This window comes from Acinonyx jubatus, chromosome B1 (assembly GCF_027475565.1).
Source record: "Acinonyx jubatus isolate Ajub_Pintada_27869175 chromosome B1, VMU_Ajub_asm_v1.0, whole genome shotgun sequence".
Lineage (NCBI taxonomy): Eukaryota > Metazoa > Chordata > Mammalia > Carnivora > Felidae > Acinonyx > Acinonyx jubatus.
This window is the reverse complement of record NC_069382.1, coordinates 2,430,298-2,457,993: the sequence shown is the minus strand read 5'-3', so window position 1 is coordinate 2,457,993 and position 27,696 is coordinate 2,430,298. Positions and strand designations below refer to the sequence as shown.

The 27,696-nt window shown below is 41.6% G+C and overlaps 1 protein-coding gene across 3 annotated transcripts in view; it reads left to right on the top strand.

The window, feature by feature from the left end:
- CSMD1 (CUB and Sushi multiple domains 1) overlaps nucleotides 1-27,696 on the top strand; it is a 1,996,605-nt gene that overhangs the window by 1,847,927 nt on the left and 120,982 nt on the right. For all 3 annotated transcript variants that reach the window (XM_027049973.2, XM_027049974.2, XM_053217751.1), the window contains 3 exons: nucleotides 2,799-2,987; nucleotides 10,429-10,575; nucleotides 15,517-15,705. In XM_027049973.2, the coding sequence (XP_026905774.1) occupies nucleotides 2,799-2,987; nucleotides 10,429-10,575; nucleotides 15,517-15,705 (525 nt within the window). The remainder of the gene's footprint in view (nucleotides 1-2,798; nucleotides 2,988-10,428; nucleotides 10,576-15,516; nucleotides 15,706-27,696) is intronic.

The following is a 27,696-nucleotide window of genomic DNA, read 5'->3' as shown; positions in this document are numbered from 1 at the left end:
CATATGAAAGAGCCAGAGAAACAAATGAATCAAAAACACGTTAACTCCCAGGGAGATATATTCAAGTGCATTTTAAAACAGTATGTATGTCTGGAAAAAAGAAAATGTTGAGTGTTGTAAGACAAAGGAAACAAATAATTGCACCTATACTTTGATTGTGTCTTCTCTAAGAAACAGAAGCAGGATTTGAGAATGAAAGGAATGAAAATAGCTAAGCTAAAGATTCTGTTTCTGACTTATCACCACTCACACTGTTTCTGACTTATCACCCTGGAGGGCTGTCCTCTCACCGGGTGGATGGCAGCAACTTAGGGAGGATTGTCTGCTCCTAGAAAATCTGCCGCCCAGTGTCGCCTAGTGACCATAGCGGCGGGATAAAAGCAGAGAGAGGAGATTTGGCCTAAACCTTTCTCCCGGGTCGTACCACAGAAGGGAAGGTACTGGAATGGCATCTTTCCTCAGGAAGAGGCAGGGAGGTGGTCAAACCCTTCCAGGCTTTGAAACACCTGCCCGTGTAGTGCTTCAGACTGAAGGAGAGGGTTTGCATGTGTTCATCTGATTGTAACCCTTGAGAGTAGTTTCATTCGCCTCTAGCCCTGGCTCTCGCTGCAAAGTCAAGGCTGATCTGTGGAGACTCTGAACCTCCAAGCCCTGCACATACACACCCAGATACAAAGTCCGGTTTTTTAATGTGTTCTTTTAAAAAATGCCAATGTGTTCATTTTTGAAAGGGCATAATAGATTTTACGGGGTGATCTTACCACTATCACAGAAGAAATTACTTTTTAAATTAAATTGCTTTAGGCTGAGTGTTTTGGTTTGAATTGTTTTTTATATAACTTACCATTAATTAACACTGCACCTATTCTTAAAAGTCTACCTAAATACTTATTTATTTAAAAGGGTTCTCGGGCACCTGGGTGGCTCAGTCAGTTAAGCGTCTGACTCTTGATTTTGGCTGAGGTCATGATCTCACTGTTCTTGAGTTCAAGCCCTGCATCAGGTTCTGTGCTGACAGCATGGAGCCTGCTTGGGCTTCTCTCTCTCTCTCTCTCTCTCTCTCTCTCTCTCTCTCTCTCTCTCTCTCAAAAATAAATAAACTTTAAAAAAGCGTTCTATGAAATGTTTCATCTTTGGTGATCTTATGCCTACACACTTTATAAATTTTAAGGTACACAGAATAAGAACACTAAGACAAATGAAAGATAAAAAAAAGGAAAAGTTCCCTTTTATCAGACACTTACTGGAATCAAAACATATTACATGTGATTTGCCTATCAGGTTGTGAAATGTCTTTATTTTGAAATGTATGAATTAATAACATAAATGTGATTAATTAAAAGGAGATAATTCAAAAAATAAGACACATTTCCTCCAACAAAATCTCTTTTTCATGAAGGAAAAGCTGATCATTTAACTTAAAATTTTAAAATAAATAGTTTTGCTATTATCTCTGTTTACTTTTGATCCATGATCAATAGAGAAAAATTGTTTTCTCCATAATTGTATAAATAAACTATTTCTGGAAGATAATGAAATTATCATTGAAATAAATTACTGATTGTGATACTGGTGGTTTTCTTCTGTGTGTTCGTACCTGTGCAGATCAGTTTTATTTTAATGACTCTGGAAGCAGTTGAATAAAGCAAAAAGGAAAGCAGGAGGGGAAAAAGGGACACACAGCTCAGTGTGTCCACACTATCTTAATGATTCGTTCATAAAGATAAATTGATAACTGATTCATTATGATAAATTCATCCTTTACAAATCACTACTCGTACTCAACACTAACAACCCAAAGATGCAGTATGGCTTTCGGTCCAGGACTTTCTCATTCATCTCTTATCACAGTCCCAAGAAGTCAAATCACATGTGTAAAATTTACTATTCCTTTTTTGTTTGTTTATATTTGAGAGAGAGAGAGAGAGTGTGGGTCGGGGAGGGGCAGAGAGAGAGGGAGGCACAGACTCTGAAGCGGGCTCCAGGCTGGCAAAGAGCCCGTCGCGGAGCTCGAACTCACCAACCGGTGAGGTGGTGACCTGAGCCGAAGTCAGCCACTTAACCGAATGACTCACCCAGGTGCCCCTAAAATTTACTATTCTAAATGAAATTAAAAGTATTAAATTATATTAAAGTATTATATTAAAAAGAAGAAATAAATAGTATCATTTTCTGTTACCGAAGATAATTGCACAATGTTTCTGCGATATTACAGTGAAAAGGTGAGTTGGGAAAACATGGGATCCTAGGATCCCTGCCCCAGTTGAAGGTGTGTGGGCAATTCAGTCACAGAGCGAGAGGCACATGGTAGTTTTAACCACTCCTGTGTGGCTGCTTCTCACCTCACTCGCACGGGTTAACAGGGGCAAGGGTGTGCTTCGCCACCACTTCCAGAAAAAGAAAACTTTCAGGGTCCAGGTTTCTTTCAACCAACCGCTTTATCAAAGTTGGCTGCCCTGGTGTCAGCGGCTTAATCTCTTTGATCTATCAAAGAGGTAAATGCGATCTATCTACCTAATCACCTTGTATATCGGCGTATATATTACATACGTGTGTATATAATTCTCATTTAAATTATAGGTCGGTATAATTATTATAAATAATAATTACTCATTATTCAGTGGTTTTCTCCTGCTGTGTTTGTCTCTTGTATTAAATTTGGTCACAGCTCAGTAGGATAGCTCCACACCCCCACTCCCGCTGCCACCATTGGCTTGTAAATATAGGGATAGAAACTCTCCTGTGGAAGTCAGGTTCATTTTGTTAAGGAAAATTTTTACTGGTATTTTTCTCACTAGCGCAATGCCCAGCAAATGAAGTCCGGACAGAATCTTCTGGAGTCATCCTCAGCCCAGGTTACCCAGGCAACTATTTTAACTCCCAGACGTGCTCATGGAGTATTAAAGTGGAACCAAACTATAACATCACTATCTTTGTGGATACATTTCAAAGTGAAAAGCAGTTTGATGCACTGGAGGTGTTTGATGGTAAGTTTCTTGTTTCCTTTCTTTTCTTTTTTATATCAGTAATCTCTCTTAATGTAATAAAAACACCATTATCATGTTTTTGTTACACAGGACTTTAGTATATCTTTGGGTTAAATTATCTCTCCCCCAAATGAAAATGAATTCTTCTTGCACTTGTATGGTCTCAGAGATCAATTGTGGAACATGAAAATGTTTTTGTTAATGATTCAACTTTTAAGCAATTAATGTGCTACTGATGCACTCTGAAAATGTCCTGAATGAACTTGAACCATTATTTAATTCTTTAACGTGGAGATTTACAGTAGATGACCCCAAGCAGCTCTCTCCTTTTCCCTATGTATTCTATGGATTCAGAAGATATTTTAGGAAATTTAAAAGAGCTAAAGTTACATTAATCCATTTAAATGATTATTTTACTAAAAACATATAAAACTAATGGCTCACAGATATTTCTAGATGTACTATCTTTAAAAAAATAGTACAATACACTTAACAAATGTTAGTACTGTTTTCAACTCTAGTCTCATACGTTTTTACCCAATTCTAATAAACTTATTAATAGAACAAGGCCATGCTTACAAGTAGTATGTGGTTGAATTGTCAGTTTGAAATGGAACTGATGTTAATATTTTTCTTTGCATAGAAGTATTATCACAGCCCATAAAATTAGACCAAGGTACAAATACGGCTGTCCATAAAAACAGGGCTTTGACATGTTTTGATGGACTTGTCATGTGTCCAGTAAAATAACAATCAACTCAATAAAAAAAAATTACTGTAATTGATTCCGTGTGTGTCCCTATGCCTTTTACTTCCTTGATGAATCTTAACAGTCAGGTTGTTCATATGGACAGACACCACAAGTAGCAACTTCTGTATTCCTAAAATGGTGAGCTACTAATTGGAAATTAAACTCATCCTTATGTGCATGGAAACAGAGGAGTGCGGAGCACAATTTCTTTCACTTTCAGAGGTTTTTTTCTAGGTGTATGTTAAAACAGACAGGCACTGCTGAAGGCTTCTTCTGTAGTCTTTAGGATGGAAAGAAGTAATTTATTAGCCAGGTACAAAACTGATGTCAATAAGCCAGGTAAACTCGATTCTGAGGCCAGTTAGGTGAGAGACAAAACTAGAGTAGGTGAGCACCCACTCCAGGAGCTGTGTGTGTGTGTGTGTGTGTGTGTGTGTGTGTGCGTGTGCGTGTGTGTGCGTGTACATATTCCCCAACCCAGGAGCTGTGTGTGTGTGTACATATTCCCCAACCCAGGAGCTGTGTGTGTGCGCGCGCACGTGTGTGTGTACATATTCCCCACTCCAGGGGCTGTGTGTGTGTGTGTGTGTGTGTACATATTCCCGAACCCAGGAGCTGTGTGTGTGTGTGTGCGCGCACATGTGTGTGTACATATTCCCCACTCCAGGGGTGTGTGTGTGTGTGCGTGTGTGTGTACATAGTCCCCAACCCAGAAACTGTGTGTGTGTGTGTGTGTGTGTGTGTGCATGTGTGTTTACATATTCCCCACTTCAGGGGCTATGTGTGTGTGTGTGTGTGTGTGTGTGTGTGTGTGTACATATTCCCCACTCCAGGAGCTGTGTGTGTGTGTGTGTGTGTGTGTGTACATATTCCCCAACCCAGGAGCTGTGTGTGTGTGTGTGTGTGTGTCCGCACGCACATGTGTGTGTACATATTCCCCACTCCAGGGTGTGTGTGTGTGTGTGTGTGTGTACCTATTCCCCAACCCAGGAGCTGTGTGTGTGTGTGTGTGCGTGCGTGCGCACGTGTGTGTACATATTCCCCACTCCAGGGTGTGTGTGTGTGTGTGTACATATTCCCCAACCCAGGAGCTGTGTGTGTGTGTGTGCGCGCGCGTGCACATGTGTGTGTACATATTCCCCACTCCAGGGATTGTGTGTGTGTGTGTGCATGCGCACATGTGTGTGTACATATTTCCCACTCCAGGAGCTGTGTGTGTGTGTGTGCATGTGTGTGTACATACTCCCCACTCCAGGGGTTGTGTGTGTGTGTGTGTGTACATATTCCCCAACCCAGGAGCTGTGTGTGTGAATGTGTGTGTGTGTGTATGTGTGCATGTGTGTTTACATATTCCCCACTCCAGGGGCTGTGTGTGTGTGTGTGTGTGTGTGTGTACATATTCCCCAACCCAGGAACTGTGTGTGTGTGTGTGTGTGTGTGTACATATTTCCCACTCCAGAGGCTGTAACTCTGTGTGTGTGTGTGTGTGTGTGTGTGTGTGTGTGCGCATGTGTGTTTACATATTCCCCACTCCAGGGGCTGTGTGTGTGTGTGTATGTGTGTGTGTACATATTTCCCACTCCAGAGGCCGTAAGTGTGTGTGTGTGTGTGTGTGTGTGTGTGTGTGTGTGTACACATATTCCCCACTCCAGGGGCTGTGTGTGTTTGTGTACATATTCCAATCCATTGCTGGATGTAACTAACATCCTGACATAATTACCTTACATGTGTTCGTGTTCCCTTGTCTCACTGTCGTTGGATTGGAATTTAGCTGACGGTGCTTCTTCCACTTCCAACCACAGCAACAACCTCATTACCGGTATCTGTGCCTAGGTGCTTACAGTTTGATCTCCCAAAAATAGGGATGGAGCACACCCATTACCACAAAGTAGATAATAGAGATAATATCAAAGCTGCTGCTAACAGAATTATCCGAGAACCGTGGTTAGGTTTGTTCTAGTCTCAAACATTTGACTATAAGATGAAAGGAGACAGTTTTATATGAAGATTTTATTAAGTGTTGACCTTTTTGTTGCATCGAATGTCATATTTAGTGCATCTCTCTGTTATCTCTATTTCCCTCTCTCTTTCTTCTGTAAGATAGTGGCTTTTTTAGGGCTCATGAGTTGTGAAAAATATGCTGAATATATTGATTTTAAGCTTCATTATCCCAGGAGTATATTACTTTCTGTGGCTCCAATAATGGATATTCCTCAATTAAAGAAATAAATAAAAAGATTTAATCATTGTAGAACTCAACTGAGAAAGGTGTCAACATAAAGATTGGGGTGTTCACTGGTCACACCCTTCATCGTTTCCATGTTGGTGACGGAAACTGCTGCTCTTCCTTGTGGCTCTGTGTTCTTCTCCACGTGCTGATTGTGGAGGTGACTTTTTAAAGAAGACTCCTTGAGAAAGCTTGTTACATGTTAGGAAGGAAGAACCGATAGAAAATGAGGAAGAATGAGATGTTGGATTAAGAATACCTGAAACTTGACTCGAGTTCTGTCATTCAAAGTGTCATGTTAAAATTTCATGAATTTCCTAGTGTTATTTTATTTTAGAATATGTATTATCCCTTTAAACAGCAACAACAAAAAGCCAGCACCCAAACCCATTACTGTCTTCTTTAATTTTAAAATACAGTCATCCTTTTATGGGACATCTTCCAGGAAACTGAGAAGGAGCATTTTATCTGATCCGACTTTGCTCTAGTGACACTGAACACTGCCCTGATCATCTCTAATGTGCTAGGTTTTTCTACTTGATGACTAAGGCTGTCATCACAAAGTACCACAAATGGGGGGTTTAAGCAGCAGAAATGTATTTTCTCCTGGTCCTGGAGGTGAGAGGTCTGGGATCCAGGTGGGGGCGCTGCTGGTTTCTCCTGTGCGTCTCTTCTTGGCGTATAGCCTCTGTCTCTCCCTGGGTCCTCCCCTGGTCGTCCCGTGCCTGTCTGTGTCCACATGTCCTCTTTGGACTTCAATAAGATTAGATTAGGGCTCATTCCAGTGTCCTTCCTGAACTTTAAAGTTCTCTCTTTAAAGTCATTATCTCCAGACACAGTCACCTTCTGAGGTACTAGCAGGTAGGACTTCAACATATACATTGGGGTAACACAATTCAGTTCATAACAGTTTTTTTCTTCTTCTTAATAGTTTTAACTGCTCTGATTGGCACTTACACAAGAAGTGAAGTTGTAGGTTCTCAGTCCCTTTGCACGAATAAAGATGCTGCATAAATCTCAAAGTGAGTCATGTAACCTGATGAGATGGGGACTACATCTAGCAGCGAGGGCCACATTCTCCCACTCGTACGTAGTGAGCTTCCTGGGAATGGGCCGCGCAATGTAGAAGAGCCAGAGATGTCAGACTATGAGGGGGCGTTGAGTTCACCAGCAGGGACTGTTGTAGATGACTCCCTGGAAGTGGGAATACAGCTTCTGTATCCAATAGAGCAGTTCCTCTCAGGAAGTATCGTGGCGGCAGGGCTAATGGTGGTTGACAATGTACCGCACTTGTTTCTGTTTTTCTTAATTTAATTAATTGTTTTAAATTTACATCCAAGTTAGTGAGCATATAGTGCAACAATGATTTCAGGAGTAGATTCCTTGGTGCCCCTTACCCATGTAGCCCATCCCCCCTTCCCACAGCGTCTCCAGAAACCCTCTGTTTGCTCTCCGTATTTAAGAGTCTCTTATCTTTTGTCCCCCTCCCTGTTTCTATATATTTTTGCTTCCCTTGTGTTATGTTCATCTGTTCTGTGTCTTAAAGTTCTCATATGAGTGAAGTCATATGATATTTGTCTTTCTCTGACTCATTTTGCTTAGCATAATACCCTCCAGTTCCATCCATGTAGTTGCAAATGGCAAGATTTCATTCTTTTTGATTGCCGAGTAATACTCCATTGTATATATATATATACATATATATGTGTATATAATGATATATGTATATACATATCTATATCACATCGTTTTTTTAATTTTATTTTTAATTTTTAAAAATTTACATCCAAATTAGTTAGCATATAGTGCAAACAATGATTTCAGGAGTAGATTCCTTAGTGCCTCTTACCCATTTAGCCCATCCCCCCTCCCACAACCCCTCCAGTAACCCTCTGTTTGTTCTCTGTATTTATGAGTCTTCCATGTTTTGTCCCCCTCCCTGTTTTTATATTATTTTTGCTTCCCTTCCCTTATGTTCATCTGTTCTGTATATTAAAGTCCTCATATGAGCGAAATCATATGATAGTTGTTTTTCTCTAATTTCTCTTAGCATAATATCCTCTAGTTCCATCCACATAGTTGCAAATGGCAAGATTTCATTCTTTTTGATTCCTGAATAATACTCCATTGTATATATATACCATCTCTTCTTTATCCATTCATCCCTTGATGGACATTTGGGCTCTCTCCATACTTTGGCTGTTGTTGATAGCACTGCTATAAACATTGGGGTGCATGTGCCCCTTCGAAACAGCACACCTGCAACCCTTGGATAAATACCTAGTTGCACTTGTTTCTATTAACTATGTGTTAGATAGTAAGTTTGTTTCTTGAATATATAAACATTTCAAATGTGTGGGGCGCCTGGGTGGCTCAGTCGGTTGAGCATCCAGCTTTGGCTCAGGTCACGATCTTGCAGTTCATGAGTTCAAGCCCCGCGGTGGGCTCTGAGCTGACAGCTTGAAGCCTGGAGCCTGCTTCAGATTCTGTGTCTCCTTCTCTCTCTTCCCCTTCCCCACTTATGCTCTGTCTCTCTCTGACTCTCAAAAATGAATAAATGTTAAAAAAAAATTAATTGTTTCAAATGTACAAGAAGGTGAAAAAATACACATATGGACTCATTTCTTAATGTAATTAATTTTAGGATTTTGTCAAAGTTACCTTAGGCTCTGGTTTTTTAAAGAGGCAAGGAGTACGAAGAAATTTAGGGCAGAAGACATGAATAGACACTTCTCTAAGGAGACATCCAGATGGCCAACAGACACATGAAAAGATGCTCAGCGTCATCTTCATCAGAGAAATACAAATGAAAACCACACTAACATACCACCTCACACCGGTCAGAGTGGCTGAAATGAACAAATCGGGAGACTACAGATGCTGGAGAGGATGTGGAGATACGGGAACCCTCTTGCACTGTTGGTGGGAATGCACACTGGTACAGCCGCTCTGGAAAACAGTGTGGAGGTTCCTCAAAAAATTAAAAATAGATCTACCCTATGACCCAGCTAGCACTGCTAGGAATTTACCCAAGGGATACAGGAGTGCTGATGCACAGGGGCACTGGTACCCCAATGTTTATAGCAGCACTTTCAACAATAGCCAAATTGTGGAAAAAGCCCAAATGTCCATCAACTGATGAATGGATAAAGAAGATGTGGTTTATATACACAATGGAATACTACATGGCAATAAGAAAGAATGAAATACGGCCTTTTGTAGCAACGTGGATGGAACTGGAGAGTGTTAACGCTAAGTGAAATAAGTCAGGCAGAGAAAGACAGGTACCATATGTTTTCACTCCTATGTGGATCCTGAGAAACTTAACAGAAGACCATGGGGGAGGGGACGGAGGAAAAAAAAGTTACAGAGAGGGAGGGAGGCAAACCATAAGAGACTCTTAAGGACTGAGAACAAACTGAGGGTTGATGGGGGTGGGGGAGAGGGGAAAGTGGGTGATGGGCATTGAGTAGGGCACCTGTTGGGATGAGCACTGGGTGCTGTATGGAAACCAATTTGACAATAAATTACATTTAAAAAAAAAGGAATTTAGGGGCCCCGCCCATATCCAATACCACGTGTTCCTGTCCTAGCAGGAAACGGTATTGTGAAGAGGGGACATGCTTGTCCATGTTTTATGGTTAATGCTCTATCTCTGTCTGTCCATCTATCGGTCTGTCTCTCTGTCTCTCTATCTCTCTGTCATCTAACTATGTATCTCTATCTGTATCATCTCCTATCTCTCTACAGACACACATACTCTATCTTCGGTCCACTTTGGAATTTTTACATAATTGCTATCATATTTATCTGCAAATAGATTTCTTTAGTCATCAATATGCTGTTTAAAGAATCATCTATGCTGATCCCTGTTACCTAGTTCATTAATTTCAAATGTGTATAGAATTCCTTTCCATGGAACTTTAAATTCTTTTCTAAAATTCCAAAGTATTAGTTAGGATGTAGGTTTCCCCATACAGAACAATACCAGAACAAAGGTTTGGCTGTGGAAATAATACTCGTGCACAGGTGCTGAAGTTTATAGAAATATAAGTAAATCTTCAGTTTTCCTGGATGTTACCAAATTATTCTCCCAAGTGATTCTACTTCTGCATCATTGCACGAAAGTTTCTATTTCCCCGTACACTTACCATACTGTCAATACAAATGATGATAAAAATTACTTTTATTCCAGTCGTTCCTGCTGTATAGGCAAGGTTCATATGATCTATGTGTTATGTGTTAAAAATGTGCAAGTATTTTGATTGGCTCTTGCTTTTTGTTTGTTTTTTAATCAGGGAATATATTTGCTGCTTTATTAATTTGGAACTCTGTGTTTGGGAAATGAATAGCTATATATTGTACATTTGGACCCATAAATTTGGTCAAAAAGCTAAAGGTGGTCTGCATTTTGTAGGTGCTAGCTCGTACCTGAACTTTTTTTGTCTTTCTGTTTCATTTAGGTTCTTCTGGTCAAAGTCCTCTGTTAGTGGTCTTAAGTGGGAACCACACTGAACAATCCAATTTTACAAGCAGGAGTAATCAGTTATATCTCCGCTGGTCCACCGATCATGCAACCAGTAAGAAAGGATTCAAGATTCGATATACAGGTTAGTAAGTGAGGTTTAGTTTAGCAGAAAGGTGTTTTTAATACAAGTGATCTGCATTAGTTTAAAAAAAGTAATTTAGAGATTTGTAAAGTAAACCTAATCCCCAAAGATGAACAGTTAACTCCCCTAGAAACAATATGATGGGAAACCGCTCTGAGAGAGACAGATCTCTAAACTACAGTCGGGAAAACAAACCATTTATTGATTAATATTGTTTTTATATTTTTATTTATTTTTAAGAGGGGGAAGGGGAAGAGAGTCGGGGAGACAGAGGATCCGAAGCAGGCTCTGTGCTGACAGCAGAGAGCCTGATGCGGGGCTCAAACTCATGAACTATGAGATCGTGACCTGAGCCCAAACCAGGCATGTAACCGAATAAGCCACACAGGCACCCCTTGTTGAGGAATATTTTAAAAATTATTGCTAAAATCATAAAACCTTGAATTGAATTAGGGAAAGCAAAGGCATTTCCTCTAAAACATAAAGTAATATAATATAAACTAATGTAAAAGTAGGGTTAAATGCTAAGGAAACAAACAGGAAGAGATATTCATATTGCTACTAGTTTTATAAGTGGTAATAATCTCTTAATAGCATGTCTTTTTATTGATTATCTATCTGTATATATCTATATACTTGGAGACTCTATTCACAGATATATGTATATGAACACTTACAAAATTAATACATGTTTGCATATATATATTTATTTGTCAACATTTAAATCATTTTGTCCTTTACCCATGTATTTTAATTATTCTCTGCCTATGTTTTTCATATTAAGTCAGTCAGTATATTTATGTACACTAAATCCTGCATACATTTGTAATATGACCTAATACCTAATGTTTATACTGTCCTACTGAAGCAGTAGACAGACAATTTAAAGTCCTCATATATTTTAATTACTAAGAAAAAAGTGTACACTTTTTTCAGTACCTCACTCCACCATATCCCATGGTGATAACTGAGGTACATTTCCCTAAGGAAGAAGCCCGTTAGACGCTTTCAATGGAGCGATGATTCACCAGAGGATTACTGATTCCTATGTTGGTATTTTACATGGTCAGTGCTGAGAAACCTCCTGAAGGGGGAACAGCAAAAAGTCATAGTCGTTTGGTTTTTTTTAAGTCTGTTTATTTTGAGAGAAGGAGAGCAGGGAAGCCAGGGAGAGGCAGAAAGAGAGAGAGACAGAGACAGAGAATCCCAAGCAGGCTCCACACTGTCAGCACAGAGCCCAATGTGGGGCCTGAGCTCATAAGCCATGAGATTATGACCTGAGCTGAAGTCAAGAGTTGGGCGCTTAACCAACTGAGCCACCCAAGCGCCCCCAAAAGTCTTAGTAGTGTTTAAGATTTCAGCTCTTTTGTTGGGAGATACGAAATCGTACAAAAGTATCAAGATTTGAAAAGGCTCTTGATGTGCAGACAGTGGGCCTGAAACTTCCTTTATGAAGTTTAATAAAACGCACCCAGACCTCCGTTTCTCCCCCTTTCTCTCCGTTTCTCCCCCTTTCTCTCCAAGTAGTTACTCACAATGCTTATTAACAAAGAGCTCACCATTGAAATTGCTTCCACTGGAATGAGTTACGAGCTTATTAGGCCACTGACAGGATTTGTGCTCGTCATGTTCCTTGTTTTGAAAACTAAACACTGAGCCCTTTAGGATTGCCTGAATGTATTTCCAATGTGCAAAAATGGACAGTGCAGGGGAAATCATAGTGAACATCACCTGTCCCCTTCTATCTCTGGCAGATTGCTTCGTGGCATGGTGATAGGACTGTACCTTGAATTCTGTCTTTCAAAGGGTATTTTAATTCATTATTGAGCCATAAGTTCTCTGTTAAACTGTGTTGGGGAGTAGGCAAATGGAGAATTTCAAAGAAGGCCGTAAATTTTTGTTTTGTCAGTGGGTATGTCATCTGACAGATGATTTCCACAGATTTGGTGATTGGGTTACTCCTGCTAGGGGTTCATCACCAGTGGTTCTAGAGCAGTGATCACATGAGCGTTCTCTGACATATAGCAGCATGGGCCGGGGAGTGCCAGCCTGTAATGGGACCACGCATCGTATCTTGAGCCTCCGTCTGTCTCACACATGTGACGTATTGGTCATCCAGACACAGGAGCAATACAAGTGACCAACACAGCTTGAAACTGGAAGGAAAAAGGACAAAGCACATGCTGTGCAAGGTGGCTCTAGTCAGTGCAGTAAGGTGTGCTGCCTCCGTGCACAGTTGATAATGGGCCTTCTGCACTAAATGAAGCATGTGAGCGTCTTGTTGGGGTAAAGATGCACACCGGGTGCGCATGTATCCAGAAGTCCCCAGATAGCTAACTTGCCGTCTTCTCCCATAGTGGATGCCTCCCTAATTTTCCAACAGAGTTTGGTGATTGAACATTATGTCTTTCTATATCCAGGAATCAAACAGGCAGGGCCTCATGCCCAAATCTTTCCCTTTTCGGTGCTCTACACCCCCCGCCCACGGCCCCAGGACCCTCCATATCTTGTTCTAGGTGAGTGAGGAAAGGAGATATTTTGAGAGTCTGGCAATAGAAAAAAACATAGTAAAGAGAAGAGAAAATGGACAGTTTTCAGACTCTACGGAGTTAGACAATCTTGCGCATTATATCCCTTAACAGAATGAACTATGACAAAAATCACAGGTAATATGCAGTGAATTCTGAGGTCTCCCTGTCCCTTCAGGAACACATCAGATGTTATCTCATCTCTACCGTTGGAACAAGGTTTGACAGTCTGCTCCTTCTTCCTATAAATTATCTTTTTGTTTTGTTTTGTTTTTGCAGCTGAAGGCCAGGGTGCCTTATTCCTTTTCTAAAATAAACATCTCTGTTTATTCAAAACTTACAAAATTTAGTGTAGAAGGAGGACATGGAAAATGGCATGGCAAATAGGGCAGTGAATCACAAGTTTCTCACAATAGTTAGTGAATTTTAACTTAATAAAAAAGAGTCCATTAAAAAAAAATGAAATGGTATTTCAGACGATCATCCAGCTGAGGATATTCTCTGAGGATGCTTCTCACAGGACCATGGTTGGACACATAGACATTGCTTCTGGGCAACGCTATGATATAAAACCTTCAAAAAGTTGCTTCTGAATTTATTTCCAGGGAAAGGTTCAACATTAAGCATTCAGACCTGTATGTGTGTTCTTTATGGAACCCCCCCAGGGAAGGAGGACATTTAAACCTCTTCTTTCAAAAGGAAACACATTTCCAGAACTTCACTACTTTCTTTATTTTATTGTTTTGATTTATCTGAAGGGACTTAGTAGGATTATACGCTGCAATGAAACTGGTCTTGTAAGAATAAGAATACATTCTTTCTCTAAATGAATAAATAAGATGTCAGTCTTCAGCCTTTGAAATGTTATATTCTGTGTAGGTAAGACTGTTTTTTTTTAACAAATGCTTGTCCTCCATTTTAAAAAAGTTCCTTCAAAGGCAGTGATTAAGGCTCTTGTAAGATTTTTATTGACCTGGAGTGGTGCATTTTCTTCAGATTGTATTCGAATCCCATATGTTAGAATATGTTAGAAAGAAGCTTAATGTCTACGTCACTGTGCAGCGCACAAGACCCACTTAGCCGCAGTGACAAGGAAAAAGTTAATAGCTGTGATTGCAGAATGTTACAACCTTCTATTTTCTCCATTTTAAGGATACTTTTCCTTTTTTTTTTTTTTGAGAATTGTTTTGTTTCACATAAGGTGGCCAGTACTGGACCTTACCATTTCTAATTCTGGTGGTCAGTAAGCTTATTTAAGTGGGTTAGCTTTAAAAGGATGAGTGAGGGAATTCAGTTTGATTTTTCCATGTATTTCCTTACAATATTTGAGCCAGAAAGTCGAGATCTCCCTTCACTCTGGGTAGCACTTGCAAGCAATCTAAACTTCAAAATAAGAGATTGAACCTTGGCTCTGGGCTTTGGGGAATTTGTTGTGTTTTTGTTGTTGTTTGTTTTTGTTTGTTTGTTTTTTTAGACTTTATTTTTTCAGAGTAGTTTTAGGTTCGTAACATAGCAAAACTGAGGAAATGATACAGAGACTTCCCAAGTACTCCCTACCCCCACAAGCACAACGCAGGCCTCCCCCGTTATCAACATCCCCACCACATGGTGCATTTGTTATAATTAGTGAACCTATGCACATATGTCATTATCACCCAGAGTCCGTGGTTTACGTTAGGGTCACCCTTGGTGTTGTACGTTCTGTGGGTGTGGACCAATGTATCCTGGAGTGTATCCATCATTACAGTGTCATACATGGCGGTCTCACTGCCCTAAAAATCTTCTACTCTCCACTTGTTTATACATCCCGCTCATTGGCCCTTGGCAACCACTGACTTTTTAGGGTCTCTCTAGTTTTGCCTTTTCCAGATGATCATATAGTTGGGATCACACAGTATGTAGCCTTTTCAAACTGGCTTCTTTCACAGAGTGATACGCATTTAAGGTTCCTTCATGTCTTTTCATGGCTTGACGGTTCATTTCTTTTTGCTGAAGAATATTCCGTTGTCCGGATGGACTGCAGTTTATTTATCTGTCACCTACTGAAGGGCCCCTTGGTTGCTTCCAAGTTCCAGCAATTATGAATCAAGCTGCTGTAAACATTTATGTGTAGGGTTTTTTGGATGTGTGCACATACATTTTTAAGTTCTCTGAGCGAGAGAATTTTAGTTTTGTAAGGAACTGCCACCATCTTCTGAAGTGGCCATTTTGTATTCCCACAGCCAACAAATGAGACCCCTACCCTTGCCAGACTTTGGTATCTGGGGATGTGTTTTAGACCATGTCGACATATTGGTGCTTGATTTCCCAGTACTTAAACAGTAAAGATACCTCGTGTATATCACTCTCATTGAGGGAACTGCAGCAGTGCCTATGTATCTGTTTACATCTGTGTGTGTTTGTGTGTCCCTAGCACCCTACTGCAGCCTGACCCACACTCCGAAGAATGGAGGCATTTTCAACAGGACCACGGGGGCGGTTGGAAGTCAAGTGCATTATTTTTGCAAGCCTGGGTATCGCATGATCGGCCACAGCAACGCGACCTGTAGACGGAACCCAGTTGGCATGTACCAGTGGGATTCTCTCGCCCCGCTCTGCCAGGGTAAGAGATGTGCTTTTTCTTCCCCCAACTCGAATTAAATTTAGTGTTCTTATTTTCACCACATTTTGACAATTGCTGAAGCGGTGACTATGGCTAAAAGGTAAGGAAGAATGGAATATGGGTTCATAGAAGTACAAATTAAACTTTCCACGGACCAGGCAAACATTTCTGACATTTACACTAGGCTTGATTTAGCTTTTTCCAGCCCGAGTTCAGAGGACGGTTGAACAGTCACTAGATGCTACGTAGTTATCCTCATCCTTACTCGTACCGCATTTTGAAGGAAAAAATACGTTATTCAATTTAGATTCAAAAGAGTTTTTCTTGACAGTTGTATTAATTAAAAAATCAATTACCAAAGCCCCCTTTTTAAAAAATTTAGATTAAAAACCCATTCGTTGAGCCATGTGCCGTATATTTCATTTTCTTTTGGTCATTTGAATTTAGGGCTTATTAAAGTTGATTTCAATATTTCATGCCTTTTTTGGTATTTTATCTGTCGTACGCATAAAAATCAAATTTCAAACAAGTCATTTTCATTTTAATTGAAGGCTTTGAAGTCATGAAATTTTCATAGTTTTGTCTTATCGAGATTTATATTCATAATGAAATATATTGGTCTTTGAGAGCTAATTATGATTTATGAATGGAGCCTCATATTGGTTTCCTTTTTTCTGTTTTTTTTTTCATAGATATTAGACTTTCTGGTATTGCTCTGTGAGACAATAATGGATATTTATCACACTAAATATATGTGTCCTTGACCACAAGGAGTTAATCAGACACTTAGCTTGCATTACTGATGTTCTAGCTACTGAAATTCTTTGTAAATATAAGACACACACAAAGTTCTAACAGCTTCTTTCATTAGGAATGATGATTTGGTTCTTTAAAAGAGTACTTTCTCTTTCTTTCTTTTTATTTTTTAAACAGTACTTTTTTTCTTTCAAAAGAAGTGATTCTCATTTTCTTTAAATGCTCTGTTACTCTGTCTGTGACCCAGATTCTATTGCCCCGAGTGTAGCCCCGGGGGACGCTATGTGTCATTAGCACAGGGAAAGAATGCACGTGGCGATAGTCGTGCCCGAACCCCCAAAGCGGACAAGGAAGGGAGGGGTGGATCAGCATGGGCAGAAATTCCAGAATCAGGACCTCTAGAGTCTGAGTCACAAAGGAGAGCCCAGGTGGAAGCTGCCGTCAAAGTAAACAGCACTCAAAGGCACGGGGAGAGACCTTGGTGTGGTGAGAGGGACACGGGAGGGGCGACACCCCAGGCCTGGGCGGGTCCATCTTCCTGCTCTGTGAGGACTTCTGGAAACCCCTGTGCGGCTGGACACGTGGCTGCTCCAGCCACGAATGGCCGACAGGAAGAGGACAGTGTCTGCAGGCTGTTTTGCTGATATGCCATGACCTTTCTCTCCAGCTTCCATTTCCTCCCTCAGCGGAACTATTCGAGGCTGAATTAAATGACGCAGAAACAGGGCACCAGAGGCCAGATCCTTCGGGAATACGTGCTGTTTGGGCTGAGGGACCTGAGTGAAGGTGATCGTGCTGTGTGTTGCTTGCGTTGTGCAGGACCCAGACGCAATGATGCTGTGGTGTGGGCTTTTGGAATCCCACAACGCACTTGGCGGTGGGAAATCAGATCGTCTTCCTTGAGATTTCTTCTGGGAGATCAAGGCCCCAAGTGATTGCATTCTCAAATCATAACATGTCTCCATGAAGTATCATCTTCCTCCCACAAATCCAATTTTCTACACTTTTTATTAAGTCTTCTGTTAACCAGGCAGTCAGTAGGATTGTGGTCTTTCTTCCTAAACTATGACTTCTAAAACCTGGAGGGCACTTAAGAATGATCTCCTGCACTTTACTTGTGTTAAAGTATTTGGAACTGAAACACATAAAAGGTAATGTGACTTCTCAATAATCATAAAAATGTTGACCCAGAATCCAGACCTTCTGCCCAAACTTCAGCGTTGGAATCAAATTGTTTTCTGCTGAAAGGACTTCTATTGTAAAAAGTCTTGCGGGCACCGATTCTAGAGGTAATCTATATTTTTGGTATTTGATTTCATTTACTCTGGAAGCATCTTTTATCTTTTACTCATAGGTATCTAAAATTTGCGCAAAATAGCACCTTAATTATAATAACATACAATATATTGTCATCATATGTGAGGCTGTAATATTTAAAAATAAAAACCATGGTAGAAAGTATGCTTTTTGAGGGGCACCTGGGTGGCTTGGTTGGTTAAGCATCTGACTCTTGGTTTTGGCTCAGGTCATGACCTCTCGGTTCATGGGTTCAAGCCCTGCGTTGAGTATGGAGCCTACTTGGGATTCTCTCTCTCTCTCTCTCTCTCTCTCTCTCTCTCTCTCTCTCTCTGCCTGCCCTTACCCCACTCACACTCATGCACCCTTTCTTTCCAAATAAATAAACTTTAAAAAAAAAAGAAAGCTTTTTGAAAGACATTTAAATGATGCAGTACAATTACATAGCATTTTTATCATTTAAAAATAAAATTAAATCTTTAAAAAAATAGTAGAAATGATTTTACAGTTAAATGAAGGCCATTGAGAAAGGATCATAAAATTTTGAATAGAGTAAGCTTTGTAACATATATTGGCACTTTCTACCCTAAAGGTCGTTTACTCATGATTCAAGGGCCATTAGAGTTGATTTAGGTGAATTTAATCTGAGACATAAGTGTGTAATTGTTAACAGTATTTAAGAGGGTCCAATCTGATGTGTTCAGCATTAATTATTCCCTTTCCTTTTGTTGCTTGTAGAGTGTAAAACTTTCACATAGTATAAACACTCACCTGACTTCATAGAAAGCCATTGGCTTGTTTTTCGTCTAGTCAGGCGGAGACTTTGTGGATTATTCCTCTCACATATTAAATCATCTACTCTTTTCTGTGTTAGGCTAAGAGGAGTCTCCTATCCACCCATAAATGTTGAGTATTTGTTTGTGCTCGGCTGTAAGGAAACAAAATGAATGTTTCCTCCCTTCAAGAGAATCACAGCCTAACCATGAAAAGAGATTGATAAATTATGGCAATTACCATCACATATATCATGACCTAAGTTATATATCGTTAATTAAACAGCATCCTCCTTCAGGTGCATATAGAAATCTTTTTAGATGGATGCCTGTAAAAAGTAGGATCAGAGAAAACTTACCAACAATTGTAACATCAAAAAGATTGTTTTAGGCTAAATTTGAAAATATTTGAAAAATAAAACACAAGATTATCCTACATTTATTGGGATTTTCCTTCAGTGTTAAAATACAAATACTAAGGGAAACCTATTTTCTACTTGGTTGTTGGTATTTTTATTTATTTATAATTTAAATTTACAGTGGGAAATATATTCTATTTAGAGAAATTTTCACTCTCAGTTTTATGATAATTGAGGATAATTTCAAGTTTTGTTGTTTTTTTTTTAAACTAATATTTTGGTCCAAAGAGAGTTAATATAGAGGTGGATTATCGCCATCTAACAATCCTGAATTGTTGACAGTTCATCACTGTAGATCATGAAGTTAAAGACTGGGTGAGCTTTTTCTTTAAAATGCTCTGAATTCTATACAGGAAAACAACTTGCACAAACATAAAGGTACACGTTTTTACCTCCAGAAACTACAGAACTTTCAAACACGCTCTTACAAATTGAAGTAGATATATAGTCATACCATATGTGTTTACACAACGAGTATACAACTCGTGACATGTCCGTTTTCAGACAGACGCAGAGTGACGCTCATCACGACTGTGTTTGTAGCTCAGGGTCATAGATGGCAGGAGTAAAACCTAAGACAAGCATTAAGGACTCTACACCCACTTCCAGTTCAACCCAAACGGGTCTCTGGATTAGGCACTGCACGTACCGAGGCACATTCCCCACCCTTTAATCTCTGATGGTCCAGCGGGAGACACAGATTTGGGAGTCAGTAAGTACAGTTCAGTGTGGCATTCAGCGAGAGCAGATGTGCACTGAGTAGAAGTCGTAGCGAAGACCAGGGATATTTTTCCCGTCACTGGACACGCGGGTTGGAATTTGCAGGGAGTGAGGAAAACATGGAGCGGCAGGCAGGGCCCCGCGCGGAAGGCCCTGCCCGCAAGTTTCTGTGGCTTTCAGGGCCTCTCCTGCGGTTGATGCCAATGTATCGGAGAGCTGTGGGCTCTGATCACAAGGTACAGTCATACCTGCATTTTAGAAAGACGGGTCTTGTAGTTGCCTGGCGGCAGGTGGGACAGAGTCTTGTCTGGGATTCAGGGGGCCTAAAAGTCTGCACTGTGTGCGGGGCAGTGGTCGAGTCCTTGGAAATACGGTGGAAATAGGTCTGTGAGGAAGCAGGTAACTGTCTTCTTGGCAGAGCACGTCAAGGGTTGGGAAGAGGCGTCTGCGACGACCTGTATTTTGGTTTCCTTTGCTGGGAGTCTTGCGATATGACTCACTGCATATGGGCCCCGGGAGGGAAGGAGGCTCACGGGGCCAGTTCTGATGCACTGCCTGCCGGGTGGCTGGGGGAACGCCGTGCCCCAGTCCAGGCTGGCGCTCCAGGAAGACTGAGTCCTACCCTTATCCGCAAGGGTGCCACAGTTGCATTCATTCAAGATATTGGGCACGTCATTGTTTGTTTTCCACGAGAGAAGACACTTCTCTAGGCTCCAGAGGGACCAAATCAAATGAATAAAATTATGACTAAAAAGTGCACGTGCTGCCGTAAGTTTCAAACTGAATCACCTCCACCACAGAACAAGCGCTATCTGAGACGTGGAACCGGGTGGCACATTGCGTCACCAGCGGCTGTAAATCCTGTAGCCCACCCTATCAGAGGTCTTGGAGATAATAGGGAACTTAATTAGTGGTGCGAACGTTGAAATATTTTAAGACTTCTACCAGATTCAGAGATCATCGTGGTTATTTTAATTATTCTTATTTGAAAATGGTGGACTCGGGGCTCCTGGGCGGCTCAGGCGATTGAGCATCAGACCTCGGCTCAGGTCATGACCTTGCAGTTCAGGAGTTTGAGCCCCGCGTCGGGCTCTGTGCTGACCACTCGGAGCCTGGATTCTGCTTCGGATTCTGGGTCTCCCTCTCTCTCTGCCCCTCCCCTGCTCGTGCTCTGTCTGCCTCTCAAAAACTAAATAAAGATTTAAAAAAAAGTTTTCTCAGTGATTTGAACAGCACTCCTTTTAATCTTACAGAAGAAGAAACACAATTTATACCTTTCCTAACTTCATGATGTTATTGGTCTCTTTAATTTTTTTAATTGTCTACAATAATACTTTGACACGTTTACTAAAATATTTAACACTTGCGTTTTGATAAATAAGCAACATCAAAGCCTGGAGTGTTGAGGTCATTCCCTTCCAGGTCCCCAGCTGCTGACCCTGTAAACTGTATCTGTGCTGTGGTCCCCAGGGCACCCAGCCAAACGCTTTTGTCACCTGTAGCATTTGGTAAATGTTTTGAATGTCCCAAGTCCATAAATCTATGACCTTATAAGACATGCATTTGAGAGTGATTTTTTCCCCCTTCAAAGATGACCTAATGCCAGAATCTGTTTTGTTTTCTCCTGTTTTCGCTGACTTTTTGCCAGTGGCATCTTAGACGCACAGAATTTTCAGAGGAAAAAAAACGTCCCTGATGTTGTGAGAGTCCTTATCACTCTAAACCTATTGCCTGCAAGATAAAGCGGGAATTTTAATATCTAGCTCTCAGGATTGTTGCGAGGGTTAAAGAAGTAACTTAGAATCAGTCTTCAACACTTGCGTCAGTGCTATCTTATTGTTAGGTCTGGAAGAGGGTGTGAGGGACCTTCTCCAGGCTTAGCCAGGATCCTGTGACTCACAAGAGATTGAGCCAAGGTCACAGCTCTGGACTGTCCTCTCCCGGAGCGAGGCCTCTTCCAAGATAACATAATGGCTTGTAATTAGCATTTAGAAAATTCTGGACAGGATTAAACAAATAGTGGGGATCACCTGTGAGTGAAAAAAAAATGCGGGAGGCAAGATGTATTTATTGGCTTCAGAGAACTTCAGGTTGTGTTTCTCCTGTTGCCTGGCCTTTTAAATTATTTTTCTAAGAAAATCTGTATTGGTTCATATCCTCCCTGATAAAGTCAGCCATATCTTCTGTCCTTCAGGCTTCATTTCCTGCCTTAAAGCAAGAAACTCTGCCAAGCAGCTGTTTCCATTATCAATACACTGATCTCATTCATCTTGAAGGGAAGCCTGAATTAGAACTGAAATTTTCTGCATTATCTCAAAGGCCCAGGTAAACTGGTGCATCACAGGGAACTGCTTTCGAGTTTCCCCTGTTCAAGAGAGAGAGCAGCTCCCAGCAGCCATTTTGTGTTTTCTTCTTTTACATAATATAAATTTTATGGTAATTCTCTTTGTTCGTTTCAAGTTTTTGTTTAAATTCAAGGTAGTTACCAGTGTAGTACTGGTTTCAGGAGGAGAATTCAGGGATCCATCACTTACCTACAACTCAGCCCAACAAGTGCCCTCCTCAGCCCCTTCCCCATCTGGCCCCTCCCCCACCCACCTCCCCTCCAGCATCCCTCAGTTTGTTCTCTATCACTTAGTCTTTTGACTCTCTCTCTCTCTCTCTCTCTCTCTCTCTCTCTCTCTCTCTCTCTCTTTCTGTTTTTAAAGCTTGGGTTCTCAGGGTCTTTTGTAAGCTGCAGCTTTAGCTTGGGGTTGACATTGACTATCGTTTAATGCTCTGCTCGCGTTTTGCATGCAACAAAGAGTAAGAAATACGATCTTCCTCCCAAATTACACGATTAAGCTTCTGTTTGTGAAGTCAGAACTGGAAGATAGAGAGACCTAGATGCCTCGCAGAGTAGAACTGCCAGGAAGGCTGTATTTGCTCAGGTAAAGGTTACCTGTGGGGGACAAGCCGGGCAGATGAGGGAAATGGCTTGGGTAGGTCTGTGAGTCCCGTAGGAGCTGCGTTTTGTCTTCCCAGCTCTTCAGTCTTTACGGATTCCAGTGCTCAGAGGGGACCCTTCCCAGCAACACAAAGACTGAACCTTTGAGACAGGGTTGGAACCCATGTGCTTCAGACACAGAAATCTATGCTATTTCCATTCTATCCTGCATGTACCCTGAACATTACTCCTGCCCTTTGAAAGGGCATCTTTCAGAAGGCAACTGTTCCTTTTTTAGTTTTCAAAAATAGCAACGTTATTGGGGCATGTAGGTAGCTCAGTTAGGTGTCCGACTTCGGCTCGGGTCATGATCTCACGGTTCGTGGGTTCGAGCCCCGCGTCAGGCTCTGTGCTGACAGCTCGGAGCCTGGAGCCTGCTTCGGATTCTTGTGTCTGCCTGTCTGCCCTTCTCCCGCTTGTGCTCTGTCTCTCTCTTTCTCAAAAATAAACAAACATTAAAAAGTATAAAAATAGCAACATTATCAAAAATTAGGAAGATATGTTCAGTGTCCTGCCATAGAGCTTGAGTTATTTTGTAAATCTTAATAATTGTTGTTATGAGCATAAAACGCTCATAAGGTAATTGTGACTCTTGGCTTGATTTTTACTCATGTGCCTATTTATTTGCTTCTATGAAATGGTCAAGCTCCTCTGTGTCATGATAATAAGGCAGTGTTTCTAGAAATTTAATATAATGTGTTTTTTAAATTCCAAATTACCTGTTATAATATATAAGAAAATATGTGTATGTACGAATATAGGTTATAGTCACCATGCCAGATATGGTCGAAGTTATTAGGTTATGAATCCACGTAGTTCACACAGCCCAAATCTGCCAACCCCCACGCATTTGCCCCAGATCTCTTTATAGGATTTGAGCGATTGGATCTTGGCTATTTCAACCAGTCTCTGAAATTTAGATGTGGACCCACCTGTCCCCAGCATTCACTGACCAACGGGAAGCTGAGGCAATCTGGCTTCACTGAGGTTTTGCTTCCTCATCTGTAAACAGGGATATGAACACTCCCTGCTGCCTTATTTGAAGGCGTAGGTGAAAACTTTGACATGAAATCTTTACCACAGAGCCAGGTACTAAGAGCCAGGTACCCGAGAAAAAAGGAACTCTCTTATACGATACAAACATATTTCCATCCACGAGTGTTGTCAGTAAGTGTTGACTTTTTTTCTGGCAGAAACTTTACAAATGTCTATTTAAAGTCAATAATATTAGGGCATCTGGGTGGCTTAGTCAGTTAGGCATCCAACTCTTGATCTCAGCTCAGGTCTTGATCTCAGGGACATGAGTTCAAGCCCCACGTGGGGCTCTGTGCTGGGCATGAAGCCCACTTACATTTTTTTTAAGTAAATAAATAATAACGTCAACAATATTTAAGTGACTAAGCTGGTAATACATTTCTCTTACTTTTCATGATGAGCAACATGAGGCACCAGCAAACTTTTTCTATACAGTCTTTGTGAGTCATTTATCGTTTCTGTGACATACTCATTTTTTTTTAAGTTTTTTCATTTATTTTGAGAAAGAGAGAGTGTGAGGGAGGGAGAGGCAGAGAGAGAGGGAGAGAGAGAATCCCAAGCAGGTTCGGTGCTGATAGCACAGAACCTGACAAGGGGCTCCATCCCACGAACCCCGATGAGATCATGACCTGAGCTGAAATCAAGTCGGACACTCGACCAACTGTTCCACCCAGGCGCCCCACATGCTCTTCATTTTTAAATTCTTCAAAATCCCTTTGGTTGAGCCATTTTTTATTGGTGAGCTCTACCAAAACGCTGCAGGCTGGTGTTGACCCTCGGGTCATAGCCTGCTGACCTCCGACCTAGATGACGCGCCAGGAACAGACCGGAATGCAGGTTATAATTCAGCCAATAGCAATTCTCGTCTCTAGTTAGTAACCTGTGTCTCAGATATGTTGTGGAAGACATCTCCTTTCCTCTCTCGTGGTCAAAAACCCGGTGTGATTATTCACCAAATGAAAGAATGTGTTTTCTCTGTTCATGCCTGGCACGAGGGTGAATCGCGGAGCTCCGTGTTTTCTGTCCGTCTCTGGGACATGTTCATCATAAAAGCAGTAGTGAGTGCAAACATACATTTAGGGTAATTTTGTATCATGGCAGTTGTTGTAGGAGGCTCTTGACCTTCCTGGGCCAGGAAATACAAAACCACAAAGCAGTAATTTTTCCAAAGGGAATCCAGAGTCCTGTTGATAAGAGTGCCTCATAGAGGTCAGCCATGTATCTTGCCTTCGAGGAAATTCCTGTGATGTAGTTTTTGTGCTTAACATTGGGAAATGATTCTGACATGAGATACTCAGAATATTTCCCCAAACAGCCAGATAGGACCGTGTGTGTTCCCTGCACCCCTGGAGCATCATAGAAGGGAGTGCATGCACTGGCAGCCGAAAGGGAAGAGTCCATACGGAACTTTCTACTCGGGCATGCGGCACTTTGAAAAGCGATGGCTCCTAAATCACTTCAAGGCAAAGAGGAGTAAAGATAGGAAAATGACCCATGTGCCACTTATGATACCAACTGAAATTGAAAAGTAGGTTATGGTCTTGCATGAAAGAGCCACAGTGACAAGCTATACCTGCAAAATTGGCGGTTTGAAAATGGTGGGGAATTGTAAGTAGCCTTTTCACTGCCACTCATGAGCTCCCGGAGGCAAGCCATTCTCTGGCTCCAGGGGGACTCAGGTGCCCCTACCCCGGGGTCCCGTAGCTCCCTTTGCGCATGTGTCTCAGCACTTGCTACTTTGTTTTGTCCTTGTATGTCTGTCAGTCTCTTCCTGGATCAGTGGTTCTCAACTTTGAAAGGTCACAAGAGTGATCTGGAATTCTTGTTACGGAAGGAGCCCCTAACTTCCGGCCTCTCGATTCTCTGGTCCCCTGACTCTGACAGAGCCCGTCCCACAGAGTCTGGAACACGGCAGTTTTACAGCCATCCTGGGTGAACTTGGTGCGGGCGTCTAAGGAACGTATGTTAAAAATCTCTATCCTTGAAGACAGAGATATTGTCTTATATTGGAATGCCCAGCATTTTGCACAATCCCTGGACCATAACTGTCACTGGTAGAAATTTACAAATAAATAAGTGTGGTTCCACCATCTCCTCAACTGCCTTGCTTAATGAGATGTCTGTCATAAATGCTGTTGTTGGAAAGAAACACAGTTTGCAGTTAGGCTACTGGTGGTGTTGTCTTCAACTTTCCAACATAGCAGTCACAAGGTTGTAGGAGTAGCTTCTACAAATCAGAGCACCCCATGCATGGTGTACGTGGCCCATAGTGCTCTGTGATTGGGTGTGTGGCACTAGGCAGTGGAAATGCAGGGGGATCGTACTGTTACATGGCGTTATGGGCTGAACTGTACCCCTCACAAAAGGTACGTTGGAGTCCTAATGCCCACTAGCTTATGATGGGACTGTATGCCCACTACTATATGATGGATCGAGGGTTTTTACAGAGGTCAACAAGTTAAAATGAGGTCATTGTGGTAGGCTCTTAATCCAATATGACTGTTGTCCTTTAAGAATAGAAAATTGGGACAGAGGGAACACCATTGAAGAAGGCAAGGTCGAAGATGGCCATGTACAAGCCAAGGGGAAGGGCCTGGAAGAGAGTCTTTCTCATGCCTGTCAGAAGGAACTAAGCCTCCCAACACCTTGATCTCCGCTCTCTGCCCTTCAGAGCCAGGAGATTGTGCATTTCTGTCGTCCCAGCCCCCAAGTTGTGCGGCACTCTGTTAGGGCGGCTGGAGAAAGCCAACAGGCCCAGCCACCTTTCCAGGCTATAAAATATTCCCTCTTGCCTCCTGATTCCACAGCTCCCCACACGTTGGCTCCTCCAGCCCTCCAGGTCACTTCCTCCCTCTGTCCCTTTTCTTCTACTGTAAGAAAGAAATGGAAAGGAACAGCTCTTCAGCAAGCTGTGCCACCCAGTAATGATGTGGATTGAAACCGAAGAATCTCAGGGCTTCACTGAAAGTGGAGAGAAAAGGTCAGATTCTTGGCATCGTGTCTCCACCACATCTGCCTTTCCCATCGCAGTCAAAACTAGGACGCTGGTAGAAAGAGACCCACAGATGACACATCTGACGTTATTCCAAGAGATTTCCAATTTGGCCTGAGGGATTCTGGGCACACGTACATAAGTGCCCACCCCAGGAGCTGTGTTCGTCAAACGTTTTTGGCCACGGCAAAGAAAGTTTGGTGACCATTTTCTAGTCTGTGTTAATGCACTTTTCTTTAAAATAATACACTCTTGGCATAGGAATTTATCCTCTGATTGATTTTTTAATGTTTAAAAGCTCGTTCCTAGCTGTCCCTTTTTAGGCAGTTATAATTAACTGTCAAATCTCCATTGTTGATTTTAGTGCAGGGTGTTTGTTTTGTGGATTAGTTTGATATATTCTATGGTTCCATATTTCTAGTTGGGTCAAATTAATGGAGAACGTTAGTAAAATTGGACCCTTCCATGGAAAAACTTAGAAACAAACCCTCTCACCTCTAATTCTAACAGCTTGGATTTGCAGGGACAGACTTCAGAAAAATTGATCATGGTTGTGCAGACCTAGACTGGAGGAGGATTGGTCTTCGATGCACCAGGAGTTTGACTCTGAAATTCATTTATATTCTTGACTCTGTTACTAGGTATCATTGGTGATTCTCTTTAAAAAATAATTTATAAGAGCATTGGCTGTAGAAGGCGTCATCTTGAGGATAATTTACCATGCCAATTTGTAGTGGACCAGCTTACATATGGGCATTTCGTTCGCTGGAATAGTTACTTCCAAATGTCCCATGAAGGATGAAAATGGCGATCGAATTACAGGGAGACTGGGACCCAGGGTCTCGTGCATATGGTGCTTTAGTTTGAGTTAGATGCTGCCTCCATAGAAGGAAACACATGATGGCCAGTCGGAAATATAAGAAATAGCATATTTGCGACGAACCCCGCGCAGTGGGGTTCAGACGGAGTGTCCACGTTGAGGTTGTTACATGTCATCTGCATCTGTGCCCGCGA